The sequence below is a fragment of the Rattus rattus genome, chromosome 1 (assembly GCF_011064425.1).
Source record: "Rattus rattus isolate New Zealand chromosome 1, Rrattus_CSIRO_v1, whole genome shotgun sequence".
NCBI classification, from domain to species: domain Eukaryota; kingdom Metazoa; phylum Chordata; class Mammalia; order Rodentia; family Muridae; genus Rattus; species Rattus rattus.
Window position 1 is genome coordinate 25977961 of NC_046154.1, and position 18198 is coordinate 25996158.

An 18198-nucleotide genomic window follows, 5' to 3' on the forward strand; every position below is an offset into this window, starting at 1 on the left:
TGACAAGCACAACGTCCGAACTGGAGGCTACGAGTGGCACTCGATTACACATTTTCAGTTTTGACTGGTTGGGGCACCATGTATCCCCAGTTAAGTTACCTAAAGGCTCCTAGAACCCAATATCCCACTTCTAGCTGGAAGAAGCTGTTTTGCACTAGCGCCACCTACCTTTCTCTCCGCGCGGACCAGAGCCTTCCCGGCAAGCACTGCTCTGATTTGCATATTGACTCACGGACGTCCCGTTATTTCTATACAAAAATCGAAGACAACAGTTTTCTTTGTGAAGGCTTTCCCTCAGCTTGAAAAGAATCGAGAGTTCGCTTCTTAGCTTCGACAATAGACAGTTGAAAGTTGGTTAGATTTTGTCACCTTTACCCTAAGATGGGTGAGACGCCAATGCCTTTGTGCTTCTGAAAATGCTCGAGCAAAAAGGGCTTCTGTCGTGAGTGGCACACGCAGGGCAACTCGATTGCTCTGCGTGCGGAATCGACATCAAGAGATTTCGGAAGCATAATTTTTTGGTATTTGGGCAGCTGGTGATCGTTGGTCCCGGCGCCTGCGCACTTGTGAAAATAAGTGTTTTCTCTGACAGTTGCATTTTGTTTTAAGTTTCTGTCTTGTCTGTGTAGTAATGAGGGGCTGGTATTTATAACTTGTGACACCCTTATTGTTGTGAACAAACAACATAATTTACAGTGTTTGTAGACTTTGATATCCTTTTTTCTGTATCTTAGTATTACCCTTGTCTAGTTTCATACTTTGTGTGCTTTGTGAATATTGGAGTTAGAAGTCAATGCTATAACACCAGGTCACAAATATTTATTTGTGGTAATGTCAAAATAAGTGGCGTGTTCTCAACAATTGGTATTGTTTGCAAAGGTGCATGACTGTGTGCCCTCATATGTATTTGTGTTGGGATAAAAAAGGGCATGGGGGCTGGGGATTTAGCTCAGTGGTAGAGCGCTTACCTAGGGAAGCGCAAGGCCCTGGGTTTGGTCCCCAGCTCCGAAAAAAAAAAAAAAAAAAAAAAAAAAAAAAAAAAAAAAAAAGAGGGCATGGGATCCTCTGGAACTAGCGTTTACATTCCAATGTGTTCTGTCATATGGGTGTTGGGATTGAGCTCTGGTCTTCTGGAAGAGTGCTTTCACCTCTGAGCTGTCTTTCCAGCCCGTTAGCTATTTCTTTTTCATTTAAATTATTTTTGTTTTACTTGCTTGTGTGCCTGGGCACTGGATTTCTTAGGATTAACAGTTGAAGACCAATAATGAGCCACCCTGTAGGTGTCTGAGATTGAATTTGGGACTCTGGAAGAGCAGCCAGTGCTCTTAACCAAACAGCCATCTCTCTAGCCCTGCAACTGGATTCCTAAGAGAAGTGGGTGTGGCTCTGCTTCACAGGTTAGAAAATTGAAGGTTACATTGTATTAATGCAGGCAAAAGGAATATCCCACTTCGAAATGCCTTCCTGTAAGAATAAGCAAATCAGAGCTGGAAAGATGGCTCAGCGGCACTGACTGCTCTTCCAGAGGTCATGAGTTCAAATCCTAGCAACCACATGGTGGCTCACAGCCATCTGTAACGAGATCTGATGCCCTCTTCTGGTGTGTCTGAAGACAGCTACAGTGTACTCATATATAATAAATAAATAAATCTTTAAAAAATAATCTTTGAAGTAACTACTCATATATATGTGTCCATATACAGTACCAAGGTGTGTATATGTATATGTATGTATGTGTGTGTATGTATATATAGTATGTGTGTATATATATATTATATATATATATATACACACACACACAGTACCAATGTACCAATGCTGGTGTACCATTTCACCCAGCTTTTATTAGCTTTAGAAAAGGATGTGGGGCTAGGGAGATGGCTCAGCAGTTATGAGCATTGTTCAGTTACCAGTACCCAGTATTCCCACTTCTTCTGGTTTCCTTGGCACTAGGTACAAATGAAATATGTATACATGAATGCAAACACACATAAATTAAAGATTATATATACATAGTCTAGGTGTGGTGGCACTTTGTTCTGTTTTGGTTTTGGAGACAGGATTTCTCTGTGTATCTGTGTAGCCTTGGCTGTCCTGGAACTCACTCTATAGACCAGGTTAGCCTCGAACTTAAGAGATCTGCCTACCTCTGCCTCCCAAGTGCTGGGATTAGAGGCATGGGCCACCACTGGCCCTGTAGTGGTAGATCTCTTTAGCCTAGCACTCAGGAGGCAGAGGTAAGCGAGATCTCTGTGAGTACTAGCCAGGGTTGTATAGTGAGGAAGGAGTGAAGCAACAAAGGAAAACAAGAAAACAGGGAGGAAGAATATGGAGTTCTTATGGGCTTTGACATTCCTGCACTGAGCTGGGAGGTGGTCACAGGCTCAAGGAGCGTATACTCCAGGGGACAAAACTGCATGTGTGGCACAGGCTCGTGTAATACCCAGGGCGGAAGAAACTCTGGTCCTAGCTAAGTTCCCATGGGCACCTGAAGGACCACTATCTGGGCACGGGGCATTGTGGGTAGGTAGATAGTAATAGGGATGCTAGCTGAACGTCTTTTTTGCTGGTGGTGTTTTTGGTTTTGTGACAGAGGTACACCCTGTAAACCAGACCGGCCTAGAGCGCAGAGATCTGCTGGGATTGAACCAACACACTCAGCTCCAGTGGGCACCCCTACCATCAGTTTGTTTATTTTTTGCTCTTTGAGACAGAGTTTCTCTGTGTAGCCCTGGCTGTCCTGGAACTCACCCTGCAGACCAGGCTGGCCTTGAACTCACAAAGATCCTTTTGCTTCTGCCTCCTGAGTGCTGGGATTAAAGCTGTGGGCCAGTACTCCTGACCGCCATCTCCTTCTTATACATAGGGATGCTGAGGTTGAGACCGAGACTCATAAGCACAGTGCCAGCAGGGCTCTCACCCTTCCTCCTAAGCCAGAAGTCAGCTTTTCCCTCTGATGCTGACACCTCAGATGGGGCTGAGGTGGCTGAGGCAGTGACTAACCTGTCCTCATCTACATTAGTCTCAGTTTTTGGGTTGTTTTTTTTTTTTTTAATTGGCAGAGCTTCCTCTCTTTCTGAGTCTGCCTTCTTTTCTGATTCACATCCCATCTGTTACTAGTTTCTGGTTTCAGAGTGTGGATGATACAGAAGAGGGGGAAAAGCTGTAGGGGGTGGGGAGGGAGGGACAGAAAATGCAGTAGTTCTTAAGCAACAAATTCTTTTTTTTTTTTTTTAGATCCAATTGATAAGATATAATTGCCCACTTAAACATACAAAGCCCGGTACCATCCATCCCTTAGGAACATTGATAACAACCTGTAAATACACAGAGCAGAATCTTAACGTCACCTGCCATATTGTCCTGCCACGGCTTCTCTGCCCCTCTCAACAAATTCTTTTGAGAGTTCTGTGTACCAGGGAGTCCTCTGAGACTAATATAATCTGTCTGAACCTTCACAGAGAAAGTATGTATTATGGAGGGAGCAAGTCCAGGCAGGAGGAAGCCCTGGTGGGTATGGGTGTAGAGTCGGTTCTCTAGGGTCACAGAACTTATGGGTAGTCTCTAAATAGTAAGGGAATTTGTCTGTAGTCCAACTCCACAGCAGTGGTCAGCTGTGAATGGAAGCCCAAGGATCTAGCAGTTGCTCAGTCCCACAAGACAAGTAGAATCTTCCTTCTTCCAATGTCCTCATGTAGGTCTCCAGTAGAAGGTATGGCCCAGATTAAAAGTGTGTACCACCATGCCTGGATCTTGTACTTGCTTTGTCCCAGATAACCTTAAATTCAGAGATCTCCTTGCCTTAGTCTCCTGGGATTCATAGCCACTATGCCTCAAGATCTCCATGCCAAGATCCAGGTCAGAAACTTGTATCTTAGGCTGGAGAGATGGCTCAGTGGTTAAGGGCACTGACTGCTCTTCCAGAGGTCCTGAGTTCAATTCCCAGCAACCACATGGTGGCTCACAACCATCTGTAATGAGATCTGATGCCCTCTTCTGGTGTGTCTGAAGACAGCTACATTGTACTCATATAAATAAATAAATCTTTTAAAAAAATAATTGAAAAAAGAAAGAAACTTGTATCTGGTGATCCTCAAGATCTGGATCCCAGGTGAGCCTTCCAATTCTGGATCGTAGTTCCTCCCAGATAACATTAAGAGATGTGGAAGAGGGTGTTCACAAGGACAGGGAGGACAGGAAAGACCTCTCAGGCCTGGGAGAGAGGCTGCTGAAGATTTGGAGGGATATCTCAAGTGAGGAAGCTGCATACCTCCATAGGCCATGGAATTCCTGTGTTGGGATGAGAGGGCCAGTGTGGGGCTGAGGTAAATGGGGGGATGGGAGCCGCTATGAGACAGCAGAGACAGAAAGCAAGTTGAGAAGAGGTCAGGGAGACTGAAAAGGACTTCAAGTTTTGTTCTTAGGACCTGTGGGGTATCAGAAGACTGAGTACTTAAAAGCACTGGGGCAGGGAGTGGGGGGGCCACCAGGAGGCTCTGGCTGTTACATATCCAGGGAGATCAAGACCAGGTACAGAGACGAGGGATGGGCTTCTCTGTTTAGTTTTTTGCTCCTTGAGACAATAGCTCATGAACTAGAACTCACTATGTAGGCTAAGGAAATGACTCTGGTTAGGGGCACTGGTTGCTCTTCTAGAGGTCCCGGGTTCCAATCCTAGCACCCATACAGCAGCTCACAACTGTCTGCAATTCCAGTTGCAAGAAAGCTAACATCCTCCCCTAGATTAATATGTAGACAAAACACCAATGCACTAAAACTAAAAACAAACAAACCCTCACCGTGTAGCCCAGGGTAGTCTCAAACTGATAACACGGCTTGCCTTGCCCTACCAAGGCGTTGGGATCATAGAGGCATTTCAAATGTATGTATAGGGTCTGGAGAAGATCATCGGCCAAAACAGAAATCAGATAGATACACTTAAAACATCCAAGTCTCAATCTTCCCTCCAAAGCTACTGCCTGAGGTCACCTGGAAAGCCTGCTCTGGTACGGGCAACAGCGTCTCCCCAGTAGACGCCCCTTCAGAACAGTCATCTCCTCCATTGGTCAACTTCCTTTTTCACTCAAATAAACAGAATCCTCTCCTAATCGAAATTGGGTGATGAGGGGGTGACACAAAACCTGACAGACGTCAAGCATCTCACTACCGCGTGTTCTTCGTTTGGTAAAAGGTAGCATTTCGCACATGCTAACCCACTCACTCTGCAACTCAGGCTGACCTTGAACTTATGATCTGTATGCCTCTCCACTGTAGCAGAGGTTGCAGGTACTGGGCTACCAGGCTGGGTCAAAGCATTTTTTTTTTTTTTTCAAGATACAGGGTTTCTCTCTGTAACCTTTGCTATACTGGAACTTGCTATGTAGAACAGGCTGGCCTTGAACTCAGATCTGCCTGCCTCTGCCTCTCCCGGGCTTTCCCACCCCCTGGTTGTGATGTACCTTTCTTAGCATGCACCAGACACTGGGTTTGATCCCAGCACCACAAAACCAAATCAAAGCTCAAATATCCTAACATCTCTTCAATTCCTAAGAAACGGCATTTAGTGAACTAAAAAAAAAAAAAAGTATAATTCAGAACTGTGTATGGATAATAAATCATGAAGGTAAAGGAAGAAATTAATAGAAAAATATTAGCTGGAAATATGTCAGTTCTAAATAGAAATGCATTCTGTGTTTTTCCACCCTTTGTGAGTGAGCATTTGGTTACAGGAAGAATGATTAAGTGGGGGTGGGATCTTCCACATCACTTTCCTCTGAAAGCCAACAGTCATCCTATTACCTCGGTTTGTTGTTCCCTTCATTCCAGCAATATAATAAATATAATTACAGTTGTCGCTACCCAGTGTTTTCCGCACAAGCTCCATTTACTGCCATCCAGCTCAGTTTAGTCCCCTGCCTCGGAAAGGACTCCCTCCGCCCCAGCAGGATCAGCTCCTCAGGTGCTGAACCCCAATGGCTATCCCTTTTCCCTTCCAGAGTTTTTTTGGCAGCTCTGATGTTGTTGGCACCATCTCCTCTTAGGAACATCCAGGCTGCTATGTGGAGTTCCTTTCTCCCTCTGCCCAGTAACCCAACCTTTCCAGCCACTTAGGCTGGCCCCTGAGGGTTCCTTCAGGCTCGATGTCCTCTAAGTTTGGGTACCTGGCTTCTACCCTATTTTTGTATGCTCTTTCTGGGTGGCCCCATTAAATGTCCCAGACACAAAAATCAATCTTAAAAATAAGCAATGGTGGGGCTGGGGTGATGGCTCAGCGGTTAAGAGCACTGTCTGCTCTTTCAGAGGTCCTGAGTTCAAATCCCAGCAACCACATGGTGGCTCACAACCATCTGTAATGAGATCCGATGCCCTCTTCTGGTGTGTCTGAAGACAGCTACAGTGTACTTATATATAATAAATAAATAAATTTAAAAAAAAAAACAGTGGGTGGGTAGGTGGGAGAGCACCCTCATTGAAGCAGGGGGAGGGGAGTTGGGATAGGGGGTTGCCGGAAAGAAGGGAATAACATTTGAAATGTAAATAAAGAAAATATCCAGGTTGGGGATTTAGCTCAGTGGTAGGCGCTTGCCTGGAAGCGCAAGGCCCTGGGTTGGGTCCCCAGCTCCGAAAAAAAAAAAAAAAAAAAATATCAATAAAAGGAAAAGCAAACAAAAGACCAGGGGCTGACAATATAGCCCAATTGGGCTTGCTAGCATTTATAAAGGCCTGGAGTCTATCCCCAGCACCTCAGAACCTGGGCATGGTGTTATTGGTATGTAATCTAGCACTTGGGAGTCAGAGGTAGGAGGAGCAAGAATTCAAGACCATCATCTACTGGAGTACTGGTCTCACAATCATACAGACATAAAGTACAGAGTCTCCTTATAGGGTTCTGGTGACAGTCTCCAGTGGGACAACTGTTTTTTAGGTGAAGACAGCAGGGTTAAGCGAGCTGTGCTCTGTCATGATCCCTAGGCTGTCAACACCAATCACCAACTGTGGAATGCCAAATGTCACACGTGCGTGTGCACACACACACACACACACACCCCTCACACACTTAGTTCTGCTGTATGATTCCTGTCTCTGGGGGTGGCGGGAGCTTGAGATCTTATTTCTAGCACGCAATCTTTTTTTTTTTTTTTCTGGAGCTGGGGACCGAACCCAGGGCCTTGCGCTTGCTAGGCAAGTGCTCTACCACTGAGTTAAATCCCCAACCCGGAGGTCTTATTTCTTATGTATAACTGTATTAACTGTATGTGTGTTTGTCATGTGAATGCAGTATCACCGGAGGCTAGAACAGAGGTTGGATCCCCTAAAGATGATTGTTACAGGTAATGGTGGGCCAGCCCACAGGAGTGCTGAGAACCCAACTCAGGTCCCCAGCAAGAAGAGTACACACCCTTAATTGCTGAGCCATCTCTCCAGCCTCCAGTGATTCTTTTTCTGCTTGCTCTTAAATTAAAAAACCTCTCACATACTTAGATATGTGTGTGTTCTCCTTCCACTATGTAAGTTCGAGCGGTGTAACTCAGGTGATCAGGGGCCTGTACCCGAGGAGCCATCTACACACAGAAACCCAGCCGACAATCTGCCCTTTGGCAGCAAAGAAGACAGATACAATGTATATAGGAAGCGACGGGGGAAATAATTCCGGCTTTCCACATGTGTTCCACCTACTGACCTACTTTCCTCCTCATATCCCTCATCTCTACTTTTCACTTGCTTTTTTTGAGACAAGGTCTATGGTAGCCTTGGCTGGCCTAGAACTCACTATATAGACCAGGCTAGACAGGAATTCTATTGGAATTAAAGGGGTGTACCACCACGTGCCAGTGTTCCTGTTTAACCTTTTAAGATAAGAATGAAAAGGTAAGATGCTGTGAGGATTTTATAAACAAAAAGCATCTTCCCCAAGGCCTGACCACACTACACTGTCTTAAAGCTTGTCAGTATTCCCGGCCTCAAAAACTTGCTCAAGTACTTTCCTTTTTTTTTTTTTTTCCGGAGCTGAGGACCGAACCCAGGGCCTTGCGCTTGCTAGGCAAGCGCTCTACCACTGAGCTAAATCCCCAACCCCCAAAGTACTTTTCAAGTATCATTTCATTCTATATGAGCGACATACACTACCTCGAAGTAAGTGGCTTAGAGTTGTCAAGTCACTCCACAGTTTTACCCATTCCAAGGAAGTTCAAACTTGAGCCCAGAACCCGCACAAGCAGGAGAACCTCGGCAAAGAACCATGGTTTGGACACAGGAAGGAGTTATTATCCTCAGCCACATCTTTTGATTCCACGTTGGTAACCTGAAACTCTGATAAACTGTAAGCATCAATAAAGAGGATTTGGGGAAAGAAAAGCCCCCGCCCTCCACAAGAGTCAAGGCAAGTTGATCTTTGCATCTAAACCTTATTTAGTCCCTAGGCGACTTCTCCAACAATGCCTTTCAAAGGCCGAAGGCCTAAGCTCCGGAGCTGCCCAAATCGCTCGGCTAAGGTGGGTGTTCTCTGCGCGGCCCACAATAAGGACGCGTCCCCTTTAAGGCGCCAGCTCGCCCGCGGCGGCGGCCGGAAGTGCTGGAGCCCGGCTTCGCGGCGGCGGTGGCGGCGGCAGCCGTGGCGGCTTGTGCGCATGCTCCGTCGCCCGCCCGCCCTGGCCGCTCGCCGCCCGCCCGCCGACGGAGACGGTGAGGAGGGGGAGGGTGGGCGCGCGGCGCGGGCGCGGCGAGGGCTGGGGGCAGGGGGCGGGCGCAGGGGCCGCGCGGCGGCCGGCGAGGGCAGGCAGGCACACGCAGGGGCGGGGGCTGCTGCCTCGCGGGCGCCTCCCCCTCGCCCTGTGCGTGCCGCCGCCGCCGCCGGGAGCGAGCGGACGTCGCGGCGCCGCGGGGGGGGGGGGACGCTGCCGCTGGGTCCCCCTGAGCAGCCAGGCCGCCCCCAGCGTGGCCAGCCAGGCCTGGCTCCGGGCCCTGCGAACCCTGTGCTGGGCGGGGGTTGGGGGAGGCTCAGCGCCCCCGGACCGAGGGGCCCAGAAGTCCTCGCGGAAGGGCCAGGGGAACCGGGAAACCCCCCCAAATACGGGGTCTGGGAGCTCGGGCCTTATGCGGAGGAGCTGGGTCAGGCCTGGGTCGTGCCGGGGGGAGAGAGCGGCGTGTTGGGGTGGGGGTGGGGTGCCGAGTGTAAGAAGTAGGGTCCAGCCTTTCCCAGAGGGAAGAGGCCTCGGCCACCAGTCCTAGGGGAAGGAGGCAGGTCCTTTAGAGGGCTAGGAGAGGAAGGAACGTTCTTCCCAAGATGAAGGGCAGTAAGGAGAAGGTTCCACCCGAGGGCTTCGGAATACCTCCGGTGGCCAGGTGGAGAGCAGGGTGGTTTTCTTCTTCGGGAAGAGGGAAACCTAAGATCAGGAGGGTTGGTGAGAAGATATTTGTTGGGAAGAGGATCCCCCTGGCTTTCAGAAGTAACCGGGGGAGTTAGCCAGGTGTCCTCTATTTGAGAGGCAAGAGAAATGTGGGCAGAATCTTACCCGAGGGTCTTGACCTTGCTGTTCAAGCAGCAGGAAAACCCTGAACTCTCAAAATGAGACCTGTTACTGTGTCTAGGAGAACCAGGAAGTAGGGGTTTTCTCCGGATCTGCAGACTTCCCATCTGCAGGGCCCTCTTGGCTAGTATTCTGTGACGTTTTCATAAGAGCTTGGGCCTAACGCTTCTAGTGTTTCCACCATATGATAACTTGTTTTTCATTTATAAGTTCATTGGTTACCTACTCTGAGATTAGTTGGGTTGGTTTGGGCCCTGTTTTGATTTCTTACACTCTAGAGAGGTGACTTCCTAAAACACGCGTCCTTTGATTCCTCCAAACACATATATAGAAGTCTCCAGCCTGTGATCTATATAGAACTTCATTTCCTCTGCATACTTCCTGCAGAGTGGGTCTGCGGAATGAATGACCTTGGGTTCGTTATAACTGAGTTCACTTTGGCTCAACTACTCAGGGTATAAGAGGTGAACCGGGGCTGGGGATTTAGCTCAGTGGTAGAGCGTTTGCCTAGGAAGCGCAAGGCCCTGGGTTCGGTCCCCAGCTCCGAAAAAAAGAACCAAAAAAAAAAAAAAAGAGGTGAACTGGGGTTGGGGATTTGGCTCAGTGGTAAAAGCGCTTGCCTAGCAAGCGCAAGGCCCTGGGTTGGATCCCCAGCTCTGAAAAAAAGAATAGGAAAAAAAAAAAAGAGGTGGACTTAGTGAGTTTTGTGCTTAAGTAATAAAGTTGCAACTTGGAGACTGGTCTTTTTGTTGGTTTTGGTTATTTATCTATTTGAGACTGGGTTTCTCTGTGTGGCTCTGTCTGCTCCGGAACTCACTCTAAAGATGAGGCTGCTCTCCAATTGTTTTGGTATTTGAGTCAGGGTAACTCTGTGTAGACCAGCGTGGCCTTGAACTCGAGATTTACCTGCCTCGGCCTCCGGAGTGCTGAGATGAAAGGCACATGCCATCACTGCCTGGCTTTTTTTGTTTCTTTTTGAGATAAGGTCTCATTATGTCGTTCTGGCTGGTGTCAAACTCCAAGATTCACCTGCTTCTGTCTTCCAAATCTGCCAGGCTGTCCTGTAAGTTATTTGACACTGGGGCTCACTATGTTTCCCCTGCTAACTTTGAATCCACTATATAGCCCAGGCTGGTCTTGAACTTACGGTAGTCTTGTCTCTGGTGCCCAGGTGCTTGAATGTAGGTAGGAGGTCATTATATCAAACATGTGCTTGCTTTTCTTGCTTTTGTTTTTCTTGGCATCTTATTTTGTAGCTCCGGTTTGACTGGAACTTGCTATGTAGACCAGGCCGACTCATGTATCTTCTGCTTCTGCCTCTACTGGGTGAGGTTTTTTTTTTAAAGAATTTATTTATTTTATTTATACGAGTGCACTGACACTGTCTCCAGACACACCAGAAGAAGGCATCCGACCCCATTACAGATGGTTGTGGGCCACCATGTGGTTGCTGGGAATTGAACTCAGGACCTCTGGAAGAGCAGTCAGTGTTCTTAACCACTGAGCCATATTCCCTCCCCACCCCCCTTTTTTTTTTCTGGGCTGAGATTTTAAAATTAGATTTATTACTTGACACGGTGGTACATACCTGTAATCCTGTCCTCACTCACTTGTAAGGCAGAAAAGCAGGCCGATAACTGAGATTGAGGCCTACTACATTGCAAGTTCCAGGATAGCCAGGGCTATATAGTGAGACCATATCTCAAAAAACAACATCAAAAATGTTTATGTTCCTGTGGCCTGTACCTGTGTGTGTCTGTCTGTTTGTGTCTGTCTGCTGTGCTGTACTTGTGCAGGTCAGAGGACAACACCAGGTTTGATTTTCTCCTTCAACTATGTGTCCTTCGGATCAAACTCAGGCATTCACACTTCACTGTAGCCTGTTTTACATTTTGAGCCCTCTTGCTATGTGCAATACCCTCTTCCCCCGTATTTTTTTGACAAAGGTTTCGAGTAGCCTCAGCCTTCTTATGTAACTGAAGATGACCTTGAATCCCTAACCCTTCTGCTTCCACCCCCAGAGTGCTGTTTACAGACTTGTGTCACTATGCCTGGCTTCCTGCTCACTTTAAATATTTTTCAATTTATAATACTGTATGCATAATGTTGGGAGGGGGTACATGTGCCACGATGTGCAAGTAGGTAAAGGCCAGGGGGTTTTTTGTTTTTTCTTTTTTCTTTTTTTTTTTTTTAGGAGCTGGGGACCGAACCCAGGGCCTTGAGCTTGCTAGGCAAACGCTCTACCACTGAGCCAAATCCCCAACCCCTGGCGGGAGGGTTTTATGGAGTTGGTTCTCTCCTTTTACCCTTACATGAGTAAGGCCTAGAGAGAAACTCAGATAACCAAGCCTTTTTTTTTTTCCTCTTTATGAAAATAACTGCAGAGCAAGCAACCCTTTAGCACCTGTCTGTAATCCCAGCTCTTTGTAGACTGAGCTAGGAGGATTGAAAATTCAAGCCCAGCTTGGACTACCTAGTGAGACTTTTGTCTCAAATGCCCCAGTAACTGGACGTGGTGGCTCTTGCCTGCAATTCCTGAGCTTGGTAGGTAGAAGCTGGAGGCTCAATAGCACAAGGTCACCCTCAGCTACATAGTGAGTTCGAGACCAGCCCAAAGCAAACTACAGACCAACTCTCTTTTCCTGTAGGTTGACCCCCATGGCTCATGCCAAGCCTCTGCCCTGAGATGTACTGCCCCAGCAATACTTTCCACAGGATTGACTAAATTTTATTAAAATTGTGTCATGTTTTTGTATGTTCTCTTAGAATTACAGAGCACACAGTGGTATGATGTCAGGCGGGATGTTGCAAAGCCTCCTCTGAAGTACCCATGGGATCAGCTCCCTCGCCTCCCCTCCCCTCTGGAGTTTGTGTTGTTATAAACAACGGGCAGTTTTGTGTTCACGCATCTTACAGAGATGATCCTGCAGTTAGCCATGTAGTCAGCTGTTGTACTAAGAATTATGAGCTGTCTTGTTGGAGTGGATTCTTCTCTGTCACTAAAAACATGTTCTAGATGACTCTTAGTCTCAATGGTTAGAAGCCAGAACATTCCTCCTGGGTTCCAAGGTATGGAAGGAATAAAATACAAATTCTTTAGAGGGTGTTAACAACTTAGCCACCCTCCTTATTCAAGATGTCCACAGGACCTCAACCTTACTGGGTAGAAGTTGAAATTGGAAGTTCCATTCTGATTTTATGACACAGTAGTTTATCTGAGCTATTAATGTTAAAAAAAAAAAAAAAGTTAGAACCTGGTGGTGATGGCACATGCTTTTAGTTCCAGCAATCATGAGGCCGAGGCAGGTGGGTCTCTGGGTTCCAGACCAGCCTGGTCTACAGAGTGAATTTCATGATAGCCAGAGCTACACAGAGAAACCCTGTGTACCTAAAGGCAGTCTTTGACTCAACACGTAGAGCCCCAATACTCAAAGGCAGTAGGATTCTTATAACTTCGATGCTAACCTGGGCTACATGTGAGTCCAAGCCAGGAAGCTATTAAATAACAAGATTGGTCCCACCCTCCTGTTTCCTCACAGCCTCCCAAAGTTAAAACTCTGCTCCTTTTCTGATGGAATAAATCTTGCTTGGGAGTCATATTTATACGGCAAATGTTATGTTTCTTTTCTCTCTTTTTTTTTTTTTTTTGTTTTTTGGAGCTGGGGACCAAACCCAGGGCCTTGCACTTGCTAGGCAAGCGCTCTACCACTGAGCTAAATCCCCAACCCCACTTTTCTTAATATTTACCTTCTTATTTGGGCCTGGTAACACACACCTTTAATCCCAGCACTTGGGAGTCAAAGGCAGGTGGATCTCTGCAAGTTCAAGGCCAGTCTAGTGTACAGATAGAGTCCCAGGACAACAGCCTAGTCTACAAAGAAAAGCCTTTTCTTGAAGAAAAAAAAGATTTAGTTTCTTGTTTGAGGCCAACCTTATTTAGTGAGTTTCAGACTAGTCAAAGCCACATGATAAAATCCTATCTCAAAAAAGCAAGATAAAACAAAAAGTCTATTATGCATATGAGTATTTTGCCTAAATGTATGTATGTGTGTCACATCCACGCCTAGGGAAGTCAGAAAAGAGTATGCCCCCGCCCTGGGACTGGAGTTAATTAAGGTGATTGTGAGCCCATGCGGGTGTTGGGAATCCCACCTGGGTCCTCTATAAGATGAACAAAGGCCAGGCGACACATCTCTCCAGCCCCTACTTCAGACTTAAGATGCTACTATAAAATGATATATCTAAAAGATGCAAAACCTCAGAGGGTTTCTCTTTCAGTTGTACTGCACAGCTGAGCACAGTGGCACACATCTGTAATGCCATCATCTGGGATGTGGAAGGAGGAGGAGGACCAGGAGTTCAGATCATCCTCAGCAACAGGGTGATTTTCAAGGCCACCCCAAAATTAGTAAACCTATAGTTGAATGGCTCTGGAGGCTGTGGCAGGAGGGTCCCTGGGACCCAGGAGTTAGAGAGCAGCCTGGTCGGCACAGCAGAGACAAGCTGTGGGAAAAACAGCCTGTACTTAGAGCTAAGCAGAAGACCTTTCACCTCAATCCTCAATGCCCACCGACCCCCTCACCCAAAAAAGGAAAGAAGAGCGTGATGGGAAACTCATGAGCAGTCTCCCAGGGTTAACAGACTAGCCTGAAGGAAGGGAAGGACAATGCTGGGGGCAGAAAGCAAGGTCAGGCTCAGTCCAGGAAATGGGACCTGTTTGAAAGCTGGAAAACTGTGATAGGAGCCCAGGATGTGCCAGCTTTGAGAAGGGGGCTGATTTGTAGGCCATGGTAAAGCTCTTGAGCTTTATTTTCACAGTAATGGGTGCATATTAAGGTGTGTCCTTTGGCAGGATCACTTTGTTATGTGGGGAATGAATTGGAATTGAAGACCAAAGAAATAGCTAGAAAAACCCAGGTGACAGTGTGGCATCCCAGATAGAGTGTTGGTAGCACAGATGGAAAATGGGAGGAACGGACACACACACACACACACACACACACACACACACACACACACACACACACACACACACACAGCCCTCACCTGCGTATAGACATCAACCTGCAGAATAGGGTTTTGCGGTTGATTGGATTTAGAAAGAAGAGGCAAAAGTAATTCCTGACTTCCCTCCTTTTGAAAATGGATGGGGGCTAGCACTACTTAGGGAAACAGGAAATCTAGGAGCAGGTTTAAGAGATTATGGTTTGGGGTTGGGGATTTAGCTCAGCAGTAGAGCGTTTGCCTAGCAAGCGCAAGGCCCTGGGTTCCGTCCCCAGCTCCAGAAAAAAAAAAAAACAAAAAACCAAAAACCAAGGAGTAAAGGGCTGTAATCCCAGCACTCTGGAGGCAGAGTCTAGCCTGGTCTATAGAGTGAGTTCCAGGACAGCCAGGGCTACACAGAGAAACCCTTTCTTAAAAAAACAAGGGCTGGGGAGATGGCTCAGTGGTTAAGAGCACTGACTGCTCTTCCAGAGGTCCTGAGTTCAAATTCCAGCAACCACATGTTGACTCGTAACTATCTGTAATGGGATCTGATGCCCTCTTCTGGTGTGTCTGATGACATCTACTTATATACATAAAATAAATCTTTAAAAAAGAGATTACTATTTTAAAAAAAGCAAAAAACAAAACAAAAAAAGGAAAGAGAAGAAGCAAAGAGCTATGGTTTACAGTTTAGTGATAAAACACGTGCTGATGTGCATGGCTCTATGTTCAATCTCCAGAAGCAGCAGAACAAATGGAGAGAAGGCACAGGACAGCTATGGCTATCAAGGTCTATACAGGGCACTGGGCAGTGTGTGAACAGCAGGAGAGAGTGACAGGCCACATGGGAAATTCTGAATAGCAATTGCAGGGATGGTGGCTTTATGAAGGGGTGAACTTCGCTTTGTGCTGGGGCTTAGAGAGTAGACAGGTTAGAGGGCTGGAAACACATTAGTGTGTGTTCTGGGCATAATGAGTGACTGATAGGGTTGGAGATGGTTGCTGTAGGAAACTGGAGTATCCTGAGGCCAGTGAAGTCCACTTTGGACGACATGTTAAGTATATGTATTTTAGGCAAACAAGGCTGGCAGAGCTGAGGAGTGACTCGGGTCTCTGACCACCAGTTACAAGTTCCAGTTTGAATCCATGATCAACGTGACTGTGTCCTGCTTACCTTCACACACTCATGTATACTGAGTTAGTAAGTTCAGTGTATTTTCTTGTTCCCTTTACCAGCCGCACTTTTCCCTCCCTCCCCTCCCTCCATGTCCTCCTCTTTTTTAAAGACAGGTTGGCCTTCCTTTATGTATCAGGCTGTATTCAAATGTTTTCATAATCTTCCTGACTCAGCCTCCCAGTGTGAGTGACAGCACCTGGCCCCTCCTCTCTTCTCAAGTGTAGTGTGAAGGACTGCTCATTGCTAGAATGCTTACCCACCATGCACAAGGCTCTGATTTGGGTTCCTACCACTGGGAAAAAAAGAAAAGAATTTTCCTGAGCTCTGAAGTCTAACTGAGACCATCTAAGTTTTCCTGACGATTGGTGCAGTAGGTAAAAGTGCCTGCCATTGTAAGCCTGAACCCCCTGGTGGAAGGAGAGAGCTGACTCCTGAAAGTTGTCCTCTGACCTCCACATGGGTATCTTAGCATGTGCACAGACATACAAACAAGAATTTAAAAAAACAGAAAGATTGGGTCAATACTTGTGCTTGAAGGAGCCCATGGTCCTTGGGGGCGGTGTCCTCAGTAGCTCTGCGAGGAGCTGTCAGACAAAGTCATCTCCATTCACTCTGAGCAACTGATGTTCCTGTGACCCATGTGGAGGTACAAAACTTGGTCCCAGCACTCCCAGTAGAAGCAGGAAGATCAGGAGTTCCAGATCATCCTCAGCTACAGAGACAGTTGCAAGCAAGCCTGGACTATTTGAGACTCCCTCTCTAAAAATACAAAAGAGCATAAAGTTCTTAGAGCCAGACTTGGTGACTTATACCCTGTAATTCCAGCACGTTGAAGCTGAGGCAGAAGGATTGCTTTGAGTTTGAGACCTTGTCTCAAAAAGAAAAGTTGTGGACTAGAGAGGTGGCTCAGTGGTTAAGAGCATTTGACTGTTCTTCCAGAGGATGGGGTTTGACACTCACAGACATTCATGCGGGCAAAACAGAGATAGAAAGAAAGAGATAGGTTTTTAAGACAGTGAAGTCAGTATTTATTAACAGCTATGCAGCTGAATTCAGATACTTACTGAGTGTTTATTAAGGCTAGAGCACTATATGTATTATCACATACCTGATATGTCATGGCTACTTGCACTTAAAATAGGTATGATTCCTACTTTCCAGGGGCCACTCTTTGGGATGGAACTAGTCTATGCTGTAACTTGACCCACAGAAAAACAAGCCAGGTATGGTGCATGCTTCAGTGCCAGCACTTGGGAGGCAGAGGTGGAAGGAGCAGCAACCTGGAGCCAGCCTGGGATACTCACTGGGCTTCCCTTCTCAAAACCAAAACAAAGAACAACATTCTTTGATCCCAGAACTCAGGAGGCAAAGGCAGACTCTGAGTTTGAGGTCAGCCTGCTCTACATATTGATTTCCAGGTCAGACAACATTACACAGTGAGACCCTGTCTTAAAAACAAAACGAGAAAACCTCAAATAAAACCTTCTAATACTGTTAATTCCTGTGCTAACATAATCCCTCCCCGTGCTGATGATCCCAGGCTACCAATTTAATTTCTCTAAACTTGAGAGATGCACAGTTAGGGTCTGAGGAGCTGGTAGAGTTGGCTCTGGCAAACCACTGGTGAGTCATATGTACTGTGAAAACATACTAAGAGCCTGTGTGCCTGTCAGCTCCTCTCGGTCCTCATCCTTTGCAGAGGATAGTTTTCCAGGCACCCCGAGCCGTTCCTTATCTCTCCATCCTCTCCTGTTGCTGTCTCTTTCAAGATGGAGTTACTCATGCTTCTTGTTCCCCTCAGCAGCCCAGCTAGCTGACTTCATGTGAAAGATGGCCAATGCGGAAGTGAGTGTCCCAGTGGGAGACGTGGTTGTGGTGCCCACTGAAGGAAATGAAGGCGAGAACCCTGAAGACACTAAAACTCAAGTGATCTTGCAGTTACAGCCTGTGCAGCAAGGGTGAGTGGCCAGAGATTTGGTTTTCCAGACATTTGTTATGGGAGGGTAAAGGATGGGGAGACGAGGACTGTGCAGTGGCCTGGCACAGCATGAACGTTCGGCTTCAGCTGGAGCTGGCTCTTCCTCTCCGTCATGGTCTCCTTCCGTCATCTCAGAGCTGTTCCTGGAGTCCTCCTCTGCCTTGTCGCTGTGAGCTCGCGGAGGGCGAGTTATGTGGCTCCCTCATCTTCTCTGTCCACACTGTTTAGCACAGGGTCCAAGTATACTTCTCAAATGTGGTGTTGATTCAGAAACTAAGAAAGGCACATCCAAAAATATCCCTGCTGTAAGCTCTCAAACACTTACAGATCGGCACATTATCAAGCACAGTCTATCAGAAGTCTGTCCACCACCATTGTTGTGGTAAAAATATAAAATATAAATGTAAAAATATAAAAAATAAAATGTTGTCTTTTTCCCGCTCTTGGTCGGGCACCACAGTAACCCAAGATATCTGCTAGATATCTTAATTCTCAGTCAGCAAAGCCTCTCACCTACCTGCTTTGTTCCA

General features: G+C 46.8%; 1 protein-coding gene and 1 non-coding gene across 4 annotated transcripts in view; both read left to right on the top strand.

Moving 5' to 3' along the window:
* The first annotated feature begins 426 nt into the window (after positions 1-426).
* On the top strand, positions 427-560 carry LOC116890488. Its single transcript, XR_004386675.1, has one exon. It is a non-coding gene; the product is annotated as a U11 spliceosomal RNA (small nuclear RNA).
* Positions 561-8584: 8024 nt separating this feature from the next.
* The window catches only part of Gmeb1 (glucocorticoid modulatory element binding protein 1), a 40957-nt gene continuing 31343 nt past the window's right edge, over positions 8585-18198 (top strand). The window contains exons 1-2 of one of the 3 annotated variants that reach the window (XM_032896819.1): positions 8585-8682; positions 17492-17648. In XM_032896819.1, the coding sequence (XP_032752710.1) occupies positions 17521-17648 (128 nt within the window). In that variant the 5' untranslated portion in view covers positions 8585-8682; positions 17492-17520. Of the gene's footprint in view, positions 8683-8978; positions 9109-16378; positions 16914-17491; positions 17649-18198 lie in introns of those variants that run through there. The other 2 variants (XM_032896823.1, XM_032896822.1) reach the window with 2 other exon arrangements.